The 23,015-nt window shown below is 41.4% G+C and overlaps 1 protein-coding gene across 2 annotated transcripts; it reads left to right on the top strand.

Annotated features, from left to right (window-relative positions):
* The first annotated feature begins 14,944 nt into the window (after positions 1-14,944).
* On the top strand, positions 14,945-22,380 carry SELE (selectin E). 2 transcript variants are annotated; one of them, XM_032647228.1, is made up of 10 exons: positions 14,945-15,022; positions 15,596-15,982; positions 16,760-16,867; positions 18,498-18,683; positions 18,793-18,981; positions 20,166-20,354; positions 20,566-20,742; positions 21,321-21,431; positions 22,190-22,211; positions 22,317-22,380. In XM_032647228.1, the coding sequence occupies exons 1-10, from the start codon at positions 14,986-14,988 to the stop codon at positions 22,372-22,374; spliced, it is 1,464 nt and encodes a 487-aa protein (XP_032503119.1). In that variant the 5' UTR covers positions 14,945-14,985; the 3' UTR covers positions 22,375-22,380. The 2 variants fall into 2 exon arrangements, with proteins under 2 accessions (XP_032503119.1, XP_032503128.1); XM_032647237.1 differs by lacking the exon at positions 20,166-20,354 and adding an exon at positions 17,514-17,699 and having other exon boundaries at positions 14,954-15,022; positions 22,317-22,374.
* The last annotated feature ends 635 nt before the right edge of the window (positions 22,381-23,015 follow it).

The raw sequence follows: 23,015 nt of genomic DNA, 5'->3' as shown, positions 1-23,015 counted from the left end.
GTACATGTAGGGTGTCATCCTTCTTCCTCTCAAGAAACCGTTTTACAGTAAGTCCCTTACGTACGAACCTTCAAGTTGCGAGCCTTCAAAGGTGCGCACATGGTTTGCACGTCCAGTCACGTAAGTTAGTTCACGTGTCTGGTGTACATTGTGACGTGCCTGCATACTCTACAAGTGGTTGTGCTTTTGTGTACTTTACTGTATAGTACTGTATAGAGTACAGTAGTACAGTATCTTTATTTCAAGCCCAGGATGTCTGGAAGCAGGCGTAAAAGCAGTGGTTATTGTAGCTGGTACTGCTGAGAAGAGCCAAGCGATAACGATGGAAACATCGCTAGAGCTAGATCTGCAAAAAGACTTCATTGAACTTCCTTGCTGTGCAACATGAGGAGCTTACTAATGAAGACCTGATGGAATTGGAGGCCCAGAGGAAGGATGAAGAGAGACAAGAGGAAGAAGTAAGTGAAGAAGCGAAGAGATTCACGACGCAGGAAATGGCAAGGGGTTTTCTTTATTTGAGGAGACACTGTTAGTTTTTGAGGCACAGGACCCCAATGTAGAACGGTACAGGAAGGTTACAGCAGCCGTTCAGAATGCAATCCAGTGCTACTGTGTCATCTATGATGAGAAAAAAAGAGCTAGTACCCAGACATCACTGGATCATTTTTCAAAAGGGTAGATGGAATTGAATCTAGCAAGGAACAAGAACCTGTGCCATCAACGTCAGGCGTGAGTGAAATTGCAGCTTGCCTGGCATCTCCTGTTGCTGACGATCCTTCACCTCTACCATCTTCCACCTCTTCTCCCTCCTCCAGTCAGTAACTCTTCTTGCCTGGTCACTTGATGCCAGCCCTTGTGTGCTAGCTGTTGTACTGAACTACTGTACATTTCAAGGTACTGTACTGTAAGATTAAAAATGCTTTCTTTATATTTTGTGTTTGTTTTTTATGTATTATTTGTGTGAAAAGTATTACAAACCTATTATAGTACAATACTACACAGCCGATTGTGTTAGTTGGGTACCTAGGCTAACTTTGTTGGACTTATAACTGGACTTATGAATGCGCTCTTGGAACGGAACTCATTCGTATGTAGGGGACTTAACGTATTCATCTCCTTATTTCATTTGGATTTCCTATAGCAAAGAAGCCCATTCATGTGTGTGGAATCAATTGTCTGTAGTCTTTTCACATTGCAGCTTTGGGAAAACTCTTTGATTTGTGTTTGTCTTGGCCTTCCTGGTGTGCAGTTACTGCTGTAGAAAGTATTAATAGCTTCACTTCATATAAACACAACTTCCAAACGCTTATGTAGAGGTCTAAAAATGTATCTGGTATTTAAGTAATCTGAACCAGTTCTGTAAGTGACTGTGTTTTGCATTACTGTGAAGATATGAAAGTGTAATTAACTACAATGTAAAGAGTGTTCTACATAACTTCTTAATTTCTACATTCTCTCCCTTACTCTTCTTCAAGGGTTTCCTTTCAGTAAGCAACTTTCCATGCTCTTAATGTATTCATTTTTGGTAGGAATCCAGAAGTATTAGATTGAATGAAAAAGCATTTGACATTTCTGGGCTGAGAGTCACAAACTGAGATGCCTCTTGTGTCATAAATGATGGAGGTCTTGTGTATCTATAACAACAGAGAGTTTCCTTATTTGCTCTTCATTTGCTGCTGTTTAAGTTGACAGCGTCCCTTCCCAAGAAAAATTCACTTACACCTGCTGCCTTTGGAGTCCTGGTATTCACGGTACCATATAACAGAAGTAACGTGTTGCTGTCAGAATACAAGCATTGCTTTTGGCAAATTAAAGTGCATGTCATTTCCTAATACACTAAAAGGGGGAAATAAGCTAAAGTACACAAGTCTGAGTCTAAAACTTTAGTACTTTTCCATGCAGATTTGTACACATGTGAGAGGTTGTCCAGTGGTCTAGTGATTATTGTTTAGAGAGTTGGACCACTACTGTGTGTTGCTAATCATTGACCGTAGTTCCAAAAAAGCCTTGTGAAAATGTTATGCCCTACGTAACAGCAGAGTAACATAAAATTAAATTATATTTTATAAACCAAAAACATTATCTGTTAGTCAAAGAAAATGCAAAAAATATATAGCTTTGCTTCAATTTTCTGAATATTTCAAGAGGGGGAAATGGCTCATTTCTGACATTCCAGACAATCGCCTTATCTGTGTTTTATTAGTGGGGATTATGGTCCACTCATATCTGAGAAAGTGTTTCATTTTCCTTGAGTCAGACAAGGCTCTCTTAATTAAGGGAAACATTCCACTCTTTAGAATCATAAAGACGCTCCTATGCAAATTACCTTTATCCAGACTGACTGGAGGCATCTTTTTATGAGCTAAAGCTGAGCTTCTTAAAAATGTGTTGCTCATCTCTTCCTCTCTTTCTATCTATTAAAAGCAGAGATGAAGCCTTGTCAGCTTCGTGAAACTGCCCTCTGTATTCCTGTAACACTCCCTAGAACATGACCCCTGGGGTTTTGAACGCTGTTTTCTCTCCAAAATCAACATTGTTGAACAACGAAAGGAACCTCTAAACGTCAAAGGCCAAGGAAGACAACACCCAGAGAGCAAGGAAATTCCATTTTGAAAGTCAGCCCCAACTCTTCTTCCAGTCTCTTTTCTGGACAATGCATGCAAGCTCCCCATTTATCATTTCATAACCATGGATGCTCTGCCCCACATAAACATTAACTTTTCAGTCTGTAACCCTGGCGAACAAGATGAAGGAGATGCGGCTTATTACCCTGACTCCTCTGTCTTACACAGATGACTGTCGTGTTTAGACAAGACACAGAGAGGCAATGCCAGGGTGGCTAACTCAGGTGGGGTTTCCAAATTGGGACTCCTTTTTTTTGATGTCAAAAGACTGGTTTCTTACTTTTGCGCTTGCACTGTCCAGTTTTGATAGGAAGTTATAACTTCCTAGAATTTGTTGGGAAGGTTCAATATATTCTAGTAAAAGTTTAAGGTATTTTAAAAAGTGTTTGCAGATACTGTAAATCAGAGTGATTCTTTACTGAGATATCTTCTTTATGCCTTTAAACATAAAAAACATTTTAGCGATGCCTCTAATATTTGAGCCTCATTATTTTCAGTGTGGAAATGTGCCCCTAGAGGGGCGCTCCCTGCTCTCCTGTGATCTGACTACCCACAGGGCTCTCAGCACAACGAGGGGTGTGGGTAAGCCTCATCAACCCTCTCACTTAGCTTCTCCAAGTTGGCACTCAATTTATTATTAGGAGATACTGAGGCTGGCAGCTTTTCCCAGATGCTTTTCTGTCTTTACATTGTGAAAAATTAAAGTGGAAAGAAGAGTGCACACACTTTTTTTAGGATGCCAACCTTTCTAAAACCTATGATTAGGACACATTAACAAATGTTTTACATGTTTCAAGTGACTTCATTCATTTTTTCATTCAACAAGTATCTGTGATTGTTTACTAAAAGCCAGGCTGAGTCGGAGGCTGGGGATATGATGACTAAAAAAATACTCTAAGAGAAGGACATCATTGTGATTTCCAAAGTTACCCCCATTTTTCAGTACAAATTTGGACACCAGCAACTAATGGACAGTAAGTAAAACTGGATTATAGAAAACATCATGTACTGGAAAATGACTTCATACAGTGAATTGGCCATTCCATCTCCTTCTCTTTCTTAAGAAGAACTCAGTAAAATAAGATTCCAATTTGTTGTTGGACAACAGTGTTGCACACATACATCACACGGGCCAAAAAATAAACAGCAGCCTCACAGACCAAAAGAAGGAAAAAAAAAAAGAAGCTTTTACCTTTGGCCTTTTAAATCATCTTATACAAACCAAGTACTTATTGTACAGCTAAATATAAACACAAAAGATGTTACTAGAACGCTTGGAATAAGTTGTTTTTGCTCTTTTCACGAGTGTATTTTTTTTCTCATTTGAGATTAGAACGAACATGGGCACACCATAAGTAAAGTCAGAAGTAGGGCAGAAAACACTCTGAAGGTTGGTTTGGTCATCTGAGATCGTTAGAAATGGCTGACCCCTAACAATATGTACAAAAATATAAATAAAATTTACAAACACATTTTCCTTTTTGAAGCACTTTCAAGAAAATAAGCAGGCACAAAAACAGACACAGAGATCAATGGAACAGTACTGGAAGTCTATAAATAAACCCATGCTAATATGGTCAATTAATCTTTGACAAGGGAGGCAAGAATATACAATGGGGAAAAGACAGCCTCTTTAATAAATGGTGTCTGGAAAACTGGACAGCAACATGCAAAAGAATCAAACTAGACCATTTTCCTAATACATATACAAAAAAACCTCAAAATGGATTAAAGCCTTAAATGTAAGACTTGAAACCATAAGACCCCTAGAAGAAAACATAGTATGCTCTTTGACATTGATCCTAGCAATATTGTTTTTTGGATCTGTCTCAGGCAAGGGCAACAAAAACAAAAATAAACAAATGGAACTACATTAAACTAAAAAACTTTTGCACAGTGAAAGGAACCTTCAACAAAATGAGAAGGCAGCCTACTGAATGGAAGAAAATATTTGCAAATGATATATTCGATAAGGGGTTAATATCCAAATTATATAAAGAAATCACACAACTAAATATTTAAAAATCCAATTAAAAATGGGCAGAGAACTTGAATAGACATTTTTCCAAAGAAGACATACAGATGGCCAACAGACACATGAAAAGATGTTCAACATCATTAATCATCAGGGAAATGTAAATCAAAACCACAATGAGACATAACCTCACATCTGTCAGAATGGCTATTGTCAAAAAGACAACAAACAAATGGCAAATGTTCGCAAGGATGTGGAGAAAAGGAAACGCTCTTACACTGTTGTTAGGAATATAAATTGGTGCAACCACTACAGAAAACAGTATGGAGGTTTCTCAAAAAATTAAAAATATCATTAGAAATATCATATGATCCAGCAATTCTACTTCTGGGTATTTACCCAAAGAAAACAAAAACAATAATTTAAAAAGATATATGCACCCCTATGTTCACTGCAGCATTATTTATAGCAGCCAAGATATAAAAGGAACCTAAATGTCCATGGATAGATGAATGGATAAAGCCTAGTATACATACACACACACACACACACACACACACTGGAATATCACTCACCCATGAAAAAGAATGAAATCTTGCCATTTGTGACAGCATGGATGGGCTTAGAGGGTATTATGCTAAGTGAAATAAGTCAGAGAAAGACAAATACTATATGATTTCGTTTATACCTGGAATCTAAAAAACAAAACAAATGAACAAAGAAAACATAACTTAAGAATAGTAAGAAACAGACTTATAGATACATAGAGCAAACTGGTGGTTGCCAGAGGAGAAGGAGGCGGGGGGTTGAGTGAAATAGGTGAAGAGGATTAAGAGATACAAACTTCAACTTATAAAATGAGTAAGTTACAGAGGTGTAGTATGTACCATAAGGAAGAGAGTTAATACTGTAATGATTTTGTATGGTGACAGATAGTTACTGGAGTTGTGGTGATCATTTCATAATGTATTTAATTGTTGGATCACCATGTTGTACACCTGAAACTAACACAATATTTTACAGTCAACTATATTTCAATTTAAATAAAAAGAAGAAAAAAAAGCAGGGCCTTAGAAATGTTGGTTCTTTATTCCTTCCCTGTTTCAAATTCATGTTACGGTTTTGGTCAGGTAATGGACAAGAAGTGTCATCAGTGGGTGTGTTGCCCAAGGTGGGCTGACTGGCGGGACTCTGTCCAAAGGTGACCACGTTTAGATTCTGACACAGAATGATGAATAGGTCACAGTGGCTTTTTTGGTATTGTATTGTATTTGTTCATTTTCTTTTATTTATTTATTTTTATTTATTTATTTTTGGCTGCGTTGGGTCTTTGTTGCTGCGCGTGGGCTTTCTCTAGTTGCAGCCGGTAGGGGGGGCTACTCTTTGTTGCGGTGCACAGGCTTCTCACTGCGGTGGCTTCTCTTGTTTCAGAGCACAGGCTCTAGGCACGTGGGCTTCAGTAGTTGTGGCTCGCGGGCTCTAGAGCACAGGTTCAGTAGTTGTGGCATGCAGGCTTAGTTGCTCCGCTACATGTGGGATCTTTCCGGACCAGGGCTCAAACCCGTGTCCCCTGCATTGGCAGGTGGATTCTTAACCACTGTGCCACCAGGGAAGCCCTATTTTTTTAATTTTTAGTTTAACTTTTCCTTTTTTGCTGTGTAGTCCTCCTCATCAGTCTTCTGCTCTTGGTATCAGCATTGTCATCCTCATCATCTTCAACTGCCCATTTGCATGTAGCTGCCTCAGCCTCTTCATCTTCCTCTCCATTCTCTTCTTCACCATGTCTTTCATCTTCCTCCTCTTCCTCTTCCTCATCACTTTCTTCCTCTTCTTCACCTACATCTTGCTTCCTATTTTTCTCATTAGCATTCCCGCTAGCAAGTGTGGCTCCTCTATTCCCCCCTCTCCGCAATTTCCTTTTTCTCCTTCAAATCCTTGGTGTTGATCTTGCACCTGGTGACTATGGCTATGCCTGACATCGTGGGGTATGCCAGTGATTCCATGCAGTGGATTAAAATTGTTCAGTTGTTCAGTTAGTTATAGCAGAGGCAGTGTGGTAGCCAAGAACATAGACTTTGAAGTCAGTTAGGTCCTAGTTCTACCTCTACAGGCTATGAGATCTCAGGCAAGTTATTTAAACTCTCTAAACCTCAGGGTCCTCATCTGGAAAATGGGGCTAGTAACACCTAGCTCCTAATGCTGTTATGATGATCAAATGACATGGTATATTTAAAGTTCTTAGTATTGCCTCTGGTGTGAAATGGCCAATTAATGATAGTTGCTAGATTAATAATAATCATTTTATTCAAGTAGTAGGATTAACAAAATGAAGTGTCTATGTATGGGATATCAGTTCACAGAGTGAAGGAGCAAGTGTGATATAAAAACTAACAGGGTTGGGGCTTCCCTGGTGGAGCAATGGTTGAGAATCTGCCTGCTAATGAAGGGGACACGGGTTCGATCCCTGGTCTGGGAGGATCCCACATGCTGCAGAGCAACTAGGCTCGTGAGCCACAACTACTGAGCCTACGTGTCTGGAGCCTGTGCTCCACGACAAGAGAGGCCGCGATAGTAAGAGGCCCGCACACCGTGATGGCCCCCGCTTGCCACAACTAGAGAAAGCCCTCGCACAGAAACGAAGACCCAACACAGCAAAAATAAATACATTAATTAACAAACTCCTACTCCAACATCTTCTAAAAAAGAAACAAAAAACAAAAAACAGAGTTCAGGCCCTGCACACACACACACACACACACACACACACACACAAAACAAAAAAAAACTAACAGGGTTGGGCTTCCCTGGTGGCGCAGTGGTTGGGAGTCCGCCTGCCGATGCAGGGGACACGGGTTCGTGCCCCGGTCTGGGAAGATCCCACGGGCCGCGGAGCGGCTGGGCCCGTGAGCCATGGCCTCGGAGCCTGTGCTCCGCAACGGGAGACGCCACGGCAGTGAGAGGCCTGCGTACTGCAAAAAAAAAAAAAAAAAACTAACAGGGTTGGGTTATTCAGGAAAGATGACTGCCCCAGGGGTTATGGGTGGGATGATGTATATAATGTATACATTTAATCCCCACTTATATTTAATCCCCACTTAAAGGTCTGGAACATCCTTGGATCCAGGGAATTAGTCCCACTTCCAAGCAGAGGAGATATAATACGCACCAAGTCAGAAAGCACATCACAACAGAATTGGCCTTAGCACACAAGCACTAATTTAGGCTAGCCACGCAGCTAGGTCCTGGATTGCATCTCTGTGACCAAGTGCCTACCCTGGTAGGCAAAATGCTAAATGTGTCCTCCTCAACCCCTACAACTTCCCATCTCCTCTTTGATTATCCAATCAAACACTAATCTAGGTACTGCTGGGAAGGGATTTTGCTGATGAAATTCAGTTATTAATGAATTGACCTTAAAATAGGGAGATTATCCTGGATAATCTGAATGAGCCCAGTGTAATCACACGAGCCCTTAGAAGTAGAATTGGAGGCAGCAGAGTAAGGCAGAGAGATGTGGCAGAAGTCGTAGGCCAACGAACGATGATGCAGAAGGGGAAGTTGGAGAGATTTGAGGAGAGGGACTCAAAACTGCCATTTTGGACAGCGAAGAGAGCCATAAGCCAGGGAATGAAAATGGCCTGAAGAGGATGAAAATGACTCCTGGCTGACAGCCAGCAAGGAAATAGGGACCCCAGTCCGACAACCACAAGTAACTGGATTCTACCAACAATTTGGATGACCTTGGAAGTAGATTTTTCCCAGACTCTCTCAAGAAGAGCCCAACTGTCTGACATCTTGACTTTGGGAATGTGAAACCCAGAGCAGAGAAACCAGTTGACCCAACCTGTACTTCTGACCTACAGAAACAATGAAATAATAAATCTGGGTTGTTTTCAACCATCAGATTTGTAGTAATTTTACTAACATGCCTATTTTGTCCCAATACAGCATACAGATCATCCTTTAAAAACCCAGGTCAAATCATGTCATTTCCAACCATAAGCACCTGCATCTCTTTGTGGAGGGCTTTCTCTGGCCTCAGGAATCCACTTGGAAGAGCAGGATAATTAACCATGCCCTCCTAGGATCAGCCCCTAGCCAATGATGGACTGGAATCGGTAGATGCATTCCCCCAGCTCCCTCACCACTCCTTGGGGATACTCTGAGGTGTCTCCCAGAGTTCTCTTGTGGGACTGAGTCTTGGTTCCCACAGTGGTAACCTGCTGATTAACACACCCTTTACTAGATTTGTCCCTTTCCCTGTCTCACTTCCTTACTCCCTTACTAGTGCTTCCTGGGATCACCTCCCAAATAAATGACTTGCACCTATGTCCTTGTCTCTGGGTCTGCTTCAGAAGGAACTCAACCTAAGACACTGAATTTATGAGCTGGCTGGAGGTACAGGAAGCCAAGCAGGTTGCTATAACATTTTTTTTTAATGTAAAAACTAAGGTATATCTACCTTCTGAGGTTTCGATCTGAGCAGGCATGGAATCAACACAAAGGACATGGGCTTTAGAATAACACAGGCGTGGATTTGAATCCCTGCTTGACCATGTATTAACTGAGAAAACATAGGCAAGTTACTTAACCTTTTGAGGTCTGTGTTTCATCCTCTGGAAAATGGAATTAATAATATCTACCTTTAATTTTGTGAAATTTGTATGAAGTAATGCATGTAATTAAATTAGTCTCTTCCTGTATTTATATGTTATGTCACAGTATGTTACAGACGGCAGGGACTGTAGTCAAACACCTTTAGTTCTAGATGGGAGATCTGAGACTTAAGAGGCCAAGAAGCTTGCTCCAATTCACAGTGTTGGTGTTAAACTGAAGATTTTTTTGATAGTACATTCACAAGTTCAAAAATTAAAACTATATACAAGGGAAACAGCAGATCTTTTTATTCAAAAAGTGAAGAGGCGGGCTTCCCTGGTGGTGCAGTGGTTAAGAGTCCGCCTGCCGATGCAGGGGACATGGGTTCGTGCCCCAGTCTGGGAAGATCCCACATGCCGCGGAGTGGCTGGGCCCGTGAGCCATGGCCGCTGAGTCTGCGCGTCCGGAGCCTGTGCTCCGCAATGGGAGAGGCCACAAGAGTGAGAGGCCCGCATACCGCAAAAAAAAAAAGAAGTGACAAGGCCAGATTTTTCTCCTGATATAAGACACTGAGAACAAAGCTAATAATAAGCCTTTAGGAAACTTCTGGTTACAAAACAAGCAGCACGATGGCCAAGGAAAACAAGCAAGGAAGCTTTTCTAAAATCCAGGGGTATTTCCCCCTCTCTGTTAACAACTGACGGCAAACAGTCTGGCTACATTCAGGAAGGGCTCTTTCAGTGAACCAGCCCATCTGCAACTATTTCTCCTGCTTTGGGAATGCACCGCTGGAGTTGGCTCATTTTGAAGATATTCCCACTGTTAATTCTTGGATTCCAAAACAGAAAACGGAAGCTTCAAGATAAGGTACTGCCAAGCAGGAAGCAAGGAAACACATTAGAACTGGAGTCTCAGAATCATGCCAGAAGTTTTAAAAGGGAAATTAGTGGAAATTACAGAGTCCTCTTGAATCAGACAAGAAAGGAGACTAACTTAATATATACCAACTTATGGTACTTCTTTAGAGCTATTCTCTTCCTTTGGTTAAAAACCATTTACTTTCCATGTACGAGAAGTCAAAACATCGACTCATCCTAAATATTTTCTGAATTTGCCCAACACTGTTACAAATGGTGCCTCTAGTCTTCCAGTAGAGAGGGTGTCAGTAACTGCAGTGACATTTTGGTCAAAATTGTACTTAGAGCTGAGCACCAGCCATGGGGTCTTGATATTCTCTCCCAAATTAGGTTACCCTGGGCCAATATACCTCAAAGTGTGGTAGGATTTGGGTTTCTGTATCAGAATTACCTGAATATTCATTTAAAGTACGGATTCCTGGTCCCTGGGTGTGGGAGTACAGACAGACAGCCCAGGTCTCCTACTTGACCCAGGTGTTCTGAGATAGCTACGCATCCAAAGAAGTGAACATGCCTTTCTGGAGAATGACTTTAGAGGGAACCAGACTAATTTCTATCAAATATGCTTATGTTTCAGTCAAGCAAGAAATGCCATTCTACACCATGATGGCATACTGCTATTAATTTTATTTCACAATTTTGGGTGTGCAAGAAATATCTTATTTGTATCCTGCAAATAGTATTGAATCTTTATTGGGATTTCGTCTCCCTACCTTAGACTCTACAGAAGTACTTTAGATGTTAGCAGAGTCGAACTTGGGGGGAAGTTACCAAAGCTTTCAAAAAATAAGCACCTAGCGACACTGCCCAGAGATGAGGGAACCAAGAACCACTGTCCATGCTTCATAGTTCCCTACAGCACTGAGGAACCAAAGCTAAATTCACACTTTAATAGATGGTCTTGCCACATGTGCTTATGGCCGGCTACTTCCCATTAAACCCAATAATCTCCTGTCTGTGGCTTTTATTTGTCCCTATGTATGGAAGGTGAACAGGATGGCCTTGAGTAACACTGTAACATTTGCCTTGGGAACCCTAACCTTCTCTTTCTGGCTTTCCCTCACTCCCTCAGGGACATCCCAACACCATAAAGGTGAGAATGAGTTGGCCTGGGCACAGAAGCAAAAGCGGTTAATGTCCTTGGTGCCCCATTACAGGACGTGGAGGAGAGGCCAGGGCACTTCCAGGAAAAGGGATGATAAAGCCAGGAAGGGCGGCACCTCAGAGACAAAATAGCCCTGGTGGTGGAGCCTGGGGTGTGCCTGTGTTTGCAGCATCTTCTTTCCTTTTCTCTTTGCCTCTCCAAGTTGGAGATTGTAACGGGTGTCCATATGAGGCCAGGGTTGAAAATGGAGCAGTCCAGGGACAGCCGGCTACATCTTCTGAACTTGGGAGACTCAATAGGGCCTTGAGGGACCTCTAATCAGCCTGCTACTTGGGACATTAGGTTTATTTGAGGAAGAGGAGATAATATTCAACACCCCCAGTTATTCAACGCTCACCTAATTTCCTCTTCAACTCATTCTTCCATCCCCAAAATGAGGGTGCCCCTCATCAGATCAGAAAAAGCAGGTGAAGAAGCTACAGTCCAGCTGTCAGCCCCTCACAGTGCTGGCGTCTCCCTATGAGAGACAAACTAGGTCTGTCTATGACCTCTTCAGCAGCCCTGGAGCCTGAAGAAAGCCCCTCAGCTCCTAGCAGCCAGGTACACGATCTGTGGTCCCAACCTCAGGTGGCAGGAATGTGGAAAATATTCTGGGAGAATGCAGGAAACTATAAGGGTGAGTGAGTTTGGAATATTACACCTCTGGTAGTGACAGCAACAACAATAATAATAAATTACCTTTATTCACAATCTCTTCGACTCCTTATTTCTCTTATCCTTCTTTTTAGGTATTGGGTTCTGTCCCTGAAGTTCTCTCAGTGTAAATTTAAAATATTTTACCCTTTAGCCATAGGGAAAATCTGCTTTTGAATCAGGATCTCCTGGAAAGTGTGACCTAGGGATCAAAACTTTTCCTAGGCATAGCTCAGCCTGCCTTGCTTGTATCTTCATCCACTTTTTCCCCATAGTTGAGAACCTAGGGTCCTTTTTCACTGCATTGTCTGTCTACTGCTTACTGCCCCTTGGTTCCCTTCCTGCCTTTATGTCTTGGAAACCAGGACACAGCCCTCTTGGTGGAGAGTTTGGATGATCTCATTGCTCTTGGGAAGAAGAGAGATATTGGAGACTTGGAAAGAACAGGGAGGCTCATCGTGGGGCAAAATAACAAGAGAAACTGTGCTTTGGGATAGCAGTTAAGAAAGCTGGCTCTGGAGACTGACTGCCTGGGTTTCAACTCCTTAGCTCTGTGTTTTTGGATGAGATAGGTATAATCCTTGGTTCCCCAACTTCCTCATCTGTATCATGGGGATGATAAGAGTGCCTATTCATAAGAGGCTGTTGTAAGAATTAAATAATCATCTAGATGAATATGCAAAGAAGCTTAGAACAGGGCCTGGCACGTAGTAAGCACTCAGTAGATGCTACAGATTATAACTGGGCTGGGGGGGGTGTCCAGGACATATATTTGTAAATGAAATAGGGACTGTACCACCATTGGGGCTATTTTTAGATATTTGTGAAAGGAAAGAGACAAACCATAAACTTAATTTAGTTATGAAAAATCATAATAGTAAATGTAGTTATCTAGGGCTGTTTATGACTAATTTCCACCTTCAAAATAATTATTAGGTACTTTATTAGTGTGTCAGATAAATTTTAAGATCTGCCTACAGTACGCATTTTTTAATGGCAACTGATACGTTCGCAACTTATTAAAAAATAAAATATATACAGATTACGTATTAACCCAGCTTCACACCCTTCTCTGAAATCTAAATAAACACTTGTGACTGACTGCTCTTCCACATTTACTGAGCCATAGCGATCACATTACATAAGTAAAGTCTGATTAAAAAAAATAATGTCAGTATCTAGAAAATATAAGACAGCGGGAGGTGGATGATAACGTCTCTGTTCAGAGCCAGGCAGTTTTAGGAGTTAAATTAGCTAACTGGGTTATTTATTTAATTTTTAAAATCAGTTGTACTCATTGGAATTTTTCTTCTCTTTGCCTGTTTGGCTTAGGTCTTTATGTGCACAGAAAGAGGCAGGGCTAACATGTGTAATGACACAAATTAACCTATTATTCCCCCCCTCATTCCCCTGCCACTACTACTTCATGCCTGCTTAGAGTACATTCTTAGATGTCCTATTCTAAAAACTGTAATTCTAGAATATTAGCTTCACTTGATCTCTATAGAACATGGAAAGTAAAAGATTCCCATTTACTGTCTCTACTGTTTGAATTAAACAAGATGCAGAGATGGCGAATGGTGATTGTATATAACTGCTCAAAAGAAATGTCAGTATAAAGAGCGGGAATCAGTGATATTACATATATATATAATATATATATATTATATATATATACCCTTTAGTTGCATTTAGACACAGAATTCTTTAAACTCTGTTCTTTTTACTATAAAAGTAATAGAGGGTCATTGCAAAAAATGGGAAAACCTGAAAATAAACATGAAAGTTATAAAAATAACCCCTGAATCCTGCCATCTAGAAATCCATTGTTAACATTTTGATACATTTTTTATGTTTTTGCAATTCACATTAAAAAATTTTAAACCAAATTTGGGTAAATTAAACACAAGTATACATAGTTTTCATCTTTTTTTTCTCACTGCACAAATCATGAATGTTTTCCCGACAGGGATATCTAAGTCTGTTTCCCATTTTTCTTATATTTAAGAAACAAGGCATTATTTCAGACATTTAAGTGGGAGATATTGTTTCTAGTAATTTAGCCATAACTATGCACAGAATCTGAGGATTAACATTTACTTCGTGATTCATTCCAATGAGGTACTGTACCTTAAAATGGATTGAGTTGGTAGGTGAGAAAGAGAAAAAAAGTGTGTGATGACATAATTGACTGCTATGGGGTGGGAAAATTGAGGGTAATAGTCCAGAGATGACACAACTATTCTTAGTTTGCTTAGGGTGATGAAATTCTGATTGCTACCACAATTTCAGGAGAGGGACTACTAATAAGCAAAGTTAAAAAATTTTTAAAGACATAGCTTTTATGTTTTGGGGATTAAAACCATGTATTTGTGTCATATCAATAGAATTCATGTAAAATTAAAAGGTATGTAAAAAAGGAGAATTCATTTTGACATCATTGTAATTTTTCGCATTATGGATATTCCTGGGAAACTTTTTGGATGCTGTCTGGGAATTCCTCTTTACTGGCTTTGGACATATCCTCCTATTACTCACAGGAAGCGCCGTTCTATAAAGCAGCTCCAGCAGGAGCAGAGCTCCACTGTTCTTGGCTGACCTCGCATCAGAACTGCAAGAGTGGCACGAGACAGAAGCAGCAGCAACTCGGGAGGAATCTGACACCGAAACAACTGCTTCACCGAACAGGTAAGTGCAAGAAGTCTTTTACTTAACTAATCTGGCCATGAAACCCAGATTATTAATATGAACAGATAGTCAAGAAGCCTTCGATAAAAGATCTGTGCAAGCTCTTATTGTATTCAGACAAGTTAAAACCTGGCTTTTCTCTTTGACCTAAATGATGAGAATCTTAACTTTTATATGTATTCATTTGGGTAAACTTCTTTGAAGTGAAGATGGTGTCAAAAGATTTCAATCCTTTATCTGAAAATCTTATGATGTGACTATACGCATCATTGTAGAATGATTTGAGTAACTGGTAGCCTGGCACTTCATTCTATAATTAATTTTGTACTTTCGCCCCCAGAAAAGCATATCAAGTCTAATCTTGGGATCAAAAGAAGTCTTGAAGTCATGATGGCTTCACAGTTTCTCTCTGCTCTCACTTTCGGTAAGTCAATGCCCGTAGTTAGAAAAGGGTTTCTTATCCTTGGCACTACTGACATTTTGGACCAGCTAAGTCTTCCTTGTGGGGGCTGTCCTGTGCATTGTAGGTTGTTTAGCACCATTCCTGGCCTCCCCTCACAGTGTGTTGTGCCCTGGGCTAGGAGCAAGTTACCTCATTGTGTCTCAGCTTCCTTACATATAAAGAGTTGATCATAAATAACCTATTTCCCAGAGGCATTTTGAGGATTCAGTATTGTGGTTCACGTAAAGTTCCTCCGACAGTGCATATTTAGTGCCCCAAAAAGCTTAGTTATTCTGATTATTATTCTACTGTTAGGTAGGTATATATAGGTTATGGTGGGTGAAGCACCAAGTGGAAGGGCAACCACAAAAGAGATACACAGTAAATGGTAGTTTCTCCATTCGTACCCATTCTTACTTTGGAAAAGGTGAAAAAAGGTTGAGTCAACCCAAAGGCCACTAAATGCCAAAAAAAAAGACAACAAAAGGTCCAGTTAACAGAGTCAAACCATAGCAGGACTAAACTTTCCCATTCCTTTCACATTTTCCCCCTTAGTGCTTCTCCTGTTTAAAGAAAGTGGAGCCTGGTCTTACAACGCCTCCACGGAACCCATGACGTTTGATGAGGCCAGTGCTTATTGCCAGCAAAGGTACACACATCTGGTTGCAATTCAAAACCAGGAAGAGATTAAACACCTGAACTCCGCATTCAGCTATTCACCAAGTTATTACTGGATCGGAATCAGAAAGGTCAACGATACATGGACCTGGATAGGGACCCAGAAGCCTTTGACTGAAGAGGCCACAAACTGGGCTCCAGGTGAACCAAACAATAAGCAAAGCAAGGAGGATTGTGTAGAGATCTACATCAAGAGAGAAAAGGACTCGGGCAAGTGGAATGATGAGAGATGCAGCAAAAAGAAGCTAGCCTTGTGCTACACAGGTAGGGAGTTTGTGGCAGCAGTGGGAGGGAGATTCAGTGTGTGAGCTTCTTGACAGATTGTGGACCGTATGCAAAAACTGGTCTCTATTGTGGGGATTTTATGTTCTAAAAGATACGGTTTTAAAACATTCTGTTTGATGTTTTAAAACAGAACGTGTTTTTGCTTCTTTGTGTGAATGTAGACAAGAATGTATGTATTTATGTATACATATATATAGGTCTATACTTATATACAGTGTGTGTACAAACACATGATACATTTTTAGCTACCTGTTGTTTATGTGCCGTAGGGGAACTCTCTTTAGAGTTTGTGATAAAGGGAATTTTCTATTTGGGGAGCCAGTTACAGCTATACCCCTGACATTAACATCAAAGTTTAAAATGGTTGAGCCTAGGGCTTCCCTGGTGGCGCAGTGGTTGGGAGTCCGCCTGCCGGTGCAAGGGACATGGGTTTGTGCCCCGGTCCGGGAGGATCCCACATGCCGTGGAGCGGCTGGGCCCGTGAGCTGTGGCCGCTGAGCCTGCGCGTCCGGAGCCTGTGCTCTGCAACGGGAGAGGCCATAGCAGTGAGAGGCCCACGTAGCGCAAAAAAAAAAAAAAAAAAAAAAAGGTTGAGCCTAAAACTCAGCTTTGGCATTTCATCAAGTACTTCTGTTAAAATCTCTGGCACTCTGTATCATTGGTGACATCCCCGTTACACACTATTGACCCTGAATTCCTAAAGAAACTCATTTGAAGCCCAATAACAATCGTCATCACAGACTGTCTTTTCCACAGCTGCCTGTACCCCGACATCCTGCAGCGGCCACGGTGACTGTAGAGAGACCATCAACAGCTACACTTGTCAGTGCCACCCCGGCTTCAAGGGACTCAAGTGTGAGCAAGGTAAGGCTTGGTCTCACCTTTTCCTTTGCTAGAGATGGTAGGAGGATTTTGTGTCCAAGCTGGCTTCGGAGTCAGGTCTGCATGCTTTCCCTTCCCTGGGGCATATGGTTTCAGAAGGTGGTTAAGAGCTGAGGCTATGAAGTCAGACCCTCCTAGCTTTGAATCCCAGATTCACCACTTATTAATTACAGCACCTTGACAACATAGTTAAACTCTCTGAGTCCCAGTTTTCTCATTGTAAAATGAGGATAATATAGTACCAACTTCACAGGCTTATGGTTTGGATGATGTGAACAAATGCAGACACAACATTTTCATAGTGCCTGCTATTCAATAAACAGTAGTGGGCTTCCCTGGTGGTGCAGTGGTTGAGAGTCCACCTGCCAATGCAGGGGACATGGGTTCGTGCCCCTGTCCGGGAGGATCCCACATGCCATGGAGCGGCTGGGCCCGTGAGCCATGGCCGCTGAGCCTGCGCCTCCGGAGCCTGTGCTCTGCAACAGGAGAGGCCACAGCAGTGAGAGGCCTGCGTACTGCACAAAAAAAAAAAAAAAAAAAGGTCAATAAACAGTAGTCATAGTTTCCAGGGTTCTTCCCACCTGATAAGGTGAGAGAGGAGAAGAATTGATTTGGTTTCCCTTTTCAGTTGTGACCTGTCAGGCACAGGAAGCCCCTGAGCATGGAAGCCTGGTTTGCAACGACCCTTTGGGGAAATTCAGCTACAATTCTTCCTGCTCTGTCAGCTGTGGGGAGGGCTATCTCCCAAGCAGCCCGGAGGCCACACAGTGCACTTCCTCCGGAGAATGGAGTGTTCCTCTTCCAGCCTGCAATGGTAAGTCTCTCTCAGAAGGCACAGAACATTCTCTAACTCATCCCTCATTGCCTTACTTTTTATCCAGTTTATACCATTTTCAGCACGTCAGGGACAGTTCTTTTAAACTTGTCCTAATTAAACAAGTTCTAATTAAACTTGTTCTCTTGGCCAATATATATGGCCAGTATGGTACCAGCTGGCTTTGAGAGAGGTTTTGATCCTATGTTTGATATAAGTGTTTCTGAGGTTCTGGTGATTTGTAAGAAAACACATAAAACAGTGGAACCATACTCTTAACATCTTAATGACTTTCCCCTTTCTCTGTTGAACCTCACCCATGCAACTGGACCAATTTAAAAGCATGAAAATCAAGCAGCCTCAATATACCCTTTTCTCTCTGTCTTATCTTTCTAGGCCAAAGACAAAAAAATTCTTTCCTCCAGGTCATGCTGGGTTAAAATAAATGAATGTTCTGTGTACGTCGGGATTGTTTCTTTTTTTAATCACTAGTCATAAATCCTGATCTAGAATATGTTATTTTTCTTTGTTTTTATGTAAAATAGATCAGAGACCTGATGAGAGATCTGATAAAATAGATCAGAAACCACTTAGCATAGTCAGAGTCAATCAGAGAAGATGAAAATATCAAGAAAAAAGCATAAAAACTTTATTGGGTGTACGCATGTCCCCAAGGATGAACGCAGGGCTTTGGGAATCTACCCTCTGATCTATCTTACTGTATTATAAATTCCAGTTCAATAAGAAGTGAATATGTCACTCTTCTGCAAAGTTCATGGTGTTCTTTCAAATCCCCAGTGGCTAAGTGTGATGCTTTGTCAAATCCTGTCAATGGAGTTGTGAAATGTTTCCAAAGCCACGGAAGCTTCCTGTGGAACACCACCTGTGAATTTGAGTGTAATGAAGGATATGAACTCACTGGGCCCCAGCACCTGCAGTGTATCTCCTCTGGGATTTGGGACCACAAGCAACCAACATGTAAAGGTACAGTGGTTCTACATCAGGGTTTATATTGTAAACATTCTTTTTTCTCAACCTATACTCCAAATGGGTAAGCCAGACCTGCTAATGTAAATTGGGACATGTGTTACAGCTGTGACGTGTGATGCCGTCAGCCATCCTCAGAATGGCACAGTGAGCTGTAGCCACTCCCCTGCTGGAGAGTTCACCTGTAAGTCATCCTGCCACTTCACCTGTGCAGAAGGCTTCGTGTTGCAAGGGCCAGCCCAGGTTGAATGCACTACCCAGGGGCAATGGACACAGCAGGTCCCAGTTTGTGAAGGTAAGCCTGAGAGTCTTCTTTACACTCTCCCTTTCTCAAAGAGCAGCAGTCTTCAAATGTGAAGCACTGAAAATGAAACCTGATGCCTACTTTAACTATAGTAATCAGATCTGATGGGCAACATTCATCTTATATTTTTGAGATGCATATAAAAGAACTGTCCAGGGAAAGGATTGTATGTAGTAAGAGTGGATGCTTTGCTGGTTTCTTAACGGTACTGCACTAATATAACTTTATAGACATTGGCACGGAGTAAGCAGAAATCTTAATCTGAAGGGAAATCACATTAGAAAATGTACAAATTAGGATTATGAGAACATGACTCGATTCCAAAGTACTTGTCATACCTTTCTTCTGAAATTGCTCATAACTAGCAGTGATGAAAATGTTACAAGTGTGGTGGCAGATATAGAGACACCCTTAATGTATACGTAAGCGCTAAAATTTAGTTTAATTTAATTTAATAAAGCAAGATCAAGAACATTGAAAGCAAGCAGTTTTCACTATCAGGAACTGGCATTTTTGTAGCCAAATACAGCACAGAATGATTTACAGTGGCAAAAAGACACAAGACAAAAACCAAACTGCAAAGCAGACAAATTTTATGTGGCTGCCTTCTTATCCTCCTTTCTTTTTGGCCTCATCTGTCAGCATCCGGGACCCATAAGTTGCTCCCTGACTACATAAAATCTTTCTCCTAACCCTGACTTCTTTCACATATCAGAACAGAGCTCAGGAACCACTGGTCCTGTTAAAGGCTGTCCTTTAATTAGTATCCCTGTCAGTGAAGGGACTGGAATTCAAAGAAAACACAGCCATCTTCCCACTTGTCCAGGGACTAATGAAGAGTCTTGAATTCTCTGAGTGTTCCTTTGTCCAAAGTGATCTGGGTTCAGTCGTCAAATGCCAAGTACTATCCAGTTCCACTACATTATTCTCTGACCATAATTTTGGTAGCTCTGCTTTCCCGTGAAAGCTTTGTCCAGCCCAGAGAGAGGCTACATGACTTGTCTTCTGAAAGACAACTAGTCTAACGTTTCTAGTACTTCTGAAAGTTTCCAAAGTGGGTCCATGGGTGAGTTTTCCTGTGAGCACTGTTGAAGAGCTAGGGACTTGGTTACCTTGGGAAACCTGTTGCTGCCCGATAAAAACAAACTTCTAATGTACTCACTCATGTCTTCCAGCTGTGAAATGTGATGCTATCCCTCAGCCCAGAAGTGGTTCAGTGAACTGTACCCATTCCCCCACTGGAGAGTTTACCTACAAGTCCTCCTGTGCCGTCAGCTGTGAGGAAGGCTTTGAATTGCGTGGATCGGCTCAACTTGAGTGCACATCTCAGGGACAGTGGACACAGGAGGTCCCCTCCTGCCAAGGTAGGACTGAATTCAATCTTTAAAGGAGTATAGGTCAAGTACCTTAAAATGTTTCTGAACCTAGATTGCCCCAAGGGACTTGATCCTAATTTCCTACGTGCTGAAAACTAAGTAGTGCTTATAAGTTACACTTATTGGTGACTTTTCTGCCAGTTTAAAAATTTTTCCAGTAGATTTTTCTTAACCTCTACCCATGTCCTATCATTTACAGTGGTACAATGTTCAAGTTTGGAGGTTCCCGGAAAGATCGACATAAACTGCAGTGGGGAGCCTGTGTTTGGCACCAAGTGTACATTTGCATGCCCTGAAGGATGGACGCTCAATGGCTCTGCGGCTCTGACATGTGGTGCCACAGGACACTGGTCTGGGATGCTGCCTACCTGTGAAGGTGAAGCATTGATTGATGGTGGTTGTCTGGGGGACAAGAGAGAAGAAAGGGAGCTAAGAAAGGAAGCTATCTGGCTACAGTAATGAACTACCCAGTATATCCAAACCAGAAAGGTTACCCAGGTTAACATTAATGGATGGACATTTCATTTTATGGGGATAAAGAGAAAATAGAAGAAGTGACATGTCAATGGAATTTTGATAAAAGGAGAGCTAGTGGGAAAAGTTGGGGGGTGGGAAGGGAAATGAGAGAGAGAGTGAGAAAAAGACAGAGAGAGAGAGAGAGAGAGAGAGAGAGAGAGAGAGAGAGAGAGAGAGAGAGGTTAACCAAGGTGTGCTGTGAAAGCTTGGTAGGTTAGAGCTCTGCCTAGCCAGGCTGGGAGATAAGCTCGCAAAAGGTGGTTTGGGGCTGATCTCTAAGGCCTTTAGTACCATGTCTCTGCCTCATGTATTGAACTAGATGACTCTTCTGCTTTGTACACTGTAATCAGTGCACAAAGAAAAGGGCAAATGGACAGAACAGAAAGACTTTGAATTTAATTCCTTCTCATGACAGTTTACCCCCCTCTGTTTCCTTAGCTCCTTCTAAGTCCCAAACTCCCTTGGCAGTTGGACTTTCTGCTGCTGGGGTCTCCCTCATGACATTAGCATCATTTCTCCTCTGGCTTCTGAAACGCCTTCAGAAGAAAGGTAAGGGCATTTATGAATGTACTCCAAAAAGGTTTTTTGAAAAAAATTATTTTCTCATTGATGAGTCATGTTATCTCTCACAGATTTAAAAAGTAATTAGAATCTAGTCACTAGTCATTAAACACTAATAAACTGCAGGGTAATTAAGCAGAAGTCTTAGGGAAAGAGTTTCAGGAAATACAAATGTTAGTGTGCTAACATGGTACAACTCCAGGGGATGCTATTCACATTGAATTCTGTGGTCTCCCTGGGAGTTGCTGCAATGAGGCTGCCATAATTAGCGGTCCTGGGAAAAATCAATAAAATGTTTCCAAAAATTTTATTTGGAATAGAGGCTTAAATATGGGAGTATCTCAGGGGATATGCAAACACATCTAGCCACACTCCTGGTTTGTTTGCCCTACAGAGTCTTTAACATTTTTTGAATTAAGTTCTGACATTTACAGAATAGGAAATTTCACATCTAATCCAGATCTGAGATTTCTCATGGCAAGTTGGAAGACAGCAGAACCTGGCAAGCAGAGCATGTTGCTATCCGCTTGCATTAGGAAGCTGCTGTGTCCTTTGCATGAGTGTGCACTTTGCATCCCCTGCCCTGCCCCCGTGTTGCCACCAAGCTGTGTCTGGGCTCTGATAATTACAGGGGCCGTGTAGGTACTGAGTTTGCAACCCCTGATGAAAAGAGTCATATTGTTTCAGGATTTAATGTATCCTTAAAAGTCATTTAGTCTAAATGAATGGTTTTCTTTCTCTTGCAGCAAAAAAATTTGTTCCTGCCAGGTAAGCTGCACTCTTGTATAAAGCAAGCCATTGAACATTTTACACATTTTTCTCTCTTCATGCTGGAAACCAGTGCTTTACTTAGTGTTCTCATGTATTCCACAGCAGCTGCCAAAGCCTTCAATCAGATGGATCCTACCAAACGATTTCCGAGTTAATTTAAGTCCAAAGGAATCAGGTAAGACTTGAAAATCACATATGGTTTTGAAAGAAGATATCTTCTCTACATGTTCTGTTGCTCCTGGAACCTTCTGAACCTGCAGTGTCTAGGGAGGAAATCACCACCTTCATGTTATTTTAGGGAAAGTTGTTTCATGTTTTTGTCGGAGGAGAGGAAAGGAACAAGGATCTGGCCTTTATGGAGTCATTTCATTTATGAACATGAATAATAATAATAGCTAACCTTATATGGCACTTACTATGTTCTAGGAACCGTTCTAAGCTAGGAATTATATGAGATAAGGGCTATTGTATTTATTATTATATAGATGAAGAAAATGAGGCACAGAGAACTTAATGCCTAAAATCTCAAAACTAGTAAGTGGTATAGCCAGGATTCACACCCAGGCAGTCTGGCTCTAAAATCTGTGTTCTTAACCACCCTGCTCTGCTTTGTGATCATTTGGAAGGCTCAGGTCCCCTCTGAATAGATTTTTTTAAATTAATAGACATTTTTGTGTGTGCTGTTTCAGGTTCACAGGAAATTCAGTAGAAAGTAGAGTTCCAGCATAGCCCCTCGTGCCCTCCAATTTCCTCTATTATTTTTTAAAAATTTATTTATTTATTTTATTTTCGGCTGTGTTG

Source organism: Phocoena sinus, chromosome 1, assembly GCF_008692025.1.
Source record: "Phocoena sinus isolate mPhoSin1 chromosome 1, mPhoSin1.pri, whole genome shotgun sequence".
Taxonomy (NCBI): Eukaryota; Metazoa; Chordata; class Mammalia; order Artiodactyla; family Phocoenidae; genus Phocoena; species Phocoena sinus.
The sequence above is the reverse complement of the archived record's forward strand: the minus strand, read 5'-3'. Positions and strand labels throughout refer to the sequence as shown.

Coding starts and splice junctions, on each gene's coding strand:
- SELE (XM_032647228.1), top strand. CDS start 14,986: ATGATGGCTTCACAGTTTCTCTCTGCTCTCACTTTCG. Junction 16,868..18,497: donor GGGACTCAAGTGTGAGCAAG/GTAAGGCTTGGT, acceptor TCAAATCCCCAG/TGGCTAAGTGTGATGCTTTG. Junction 18,684..18,792: donor CAAGCAACCAACATGTAAAG/GTACAGTGGTTC, acceptor CATGTGTTACAG/CTGTGACGTGTGATGCCGTC.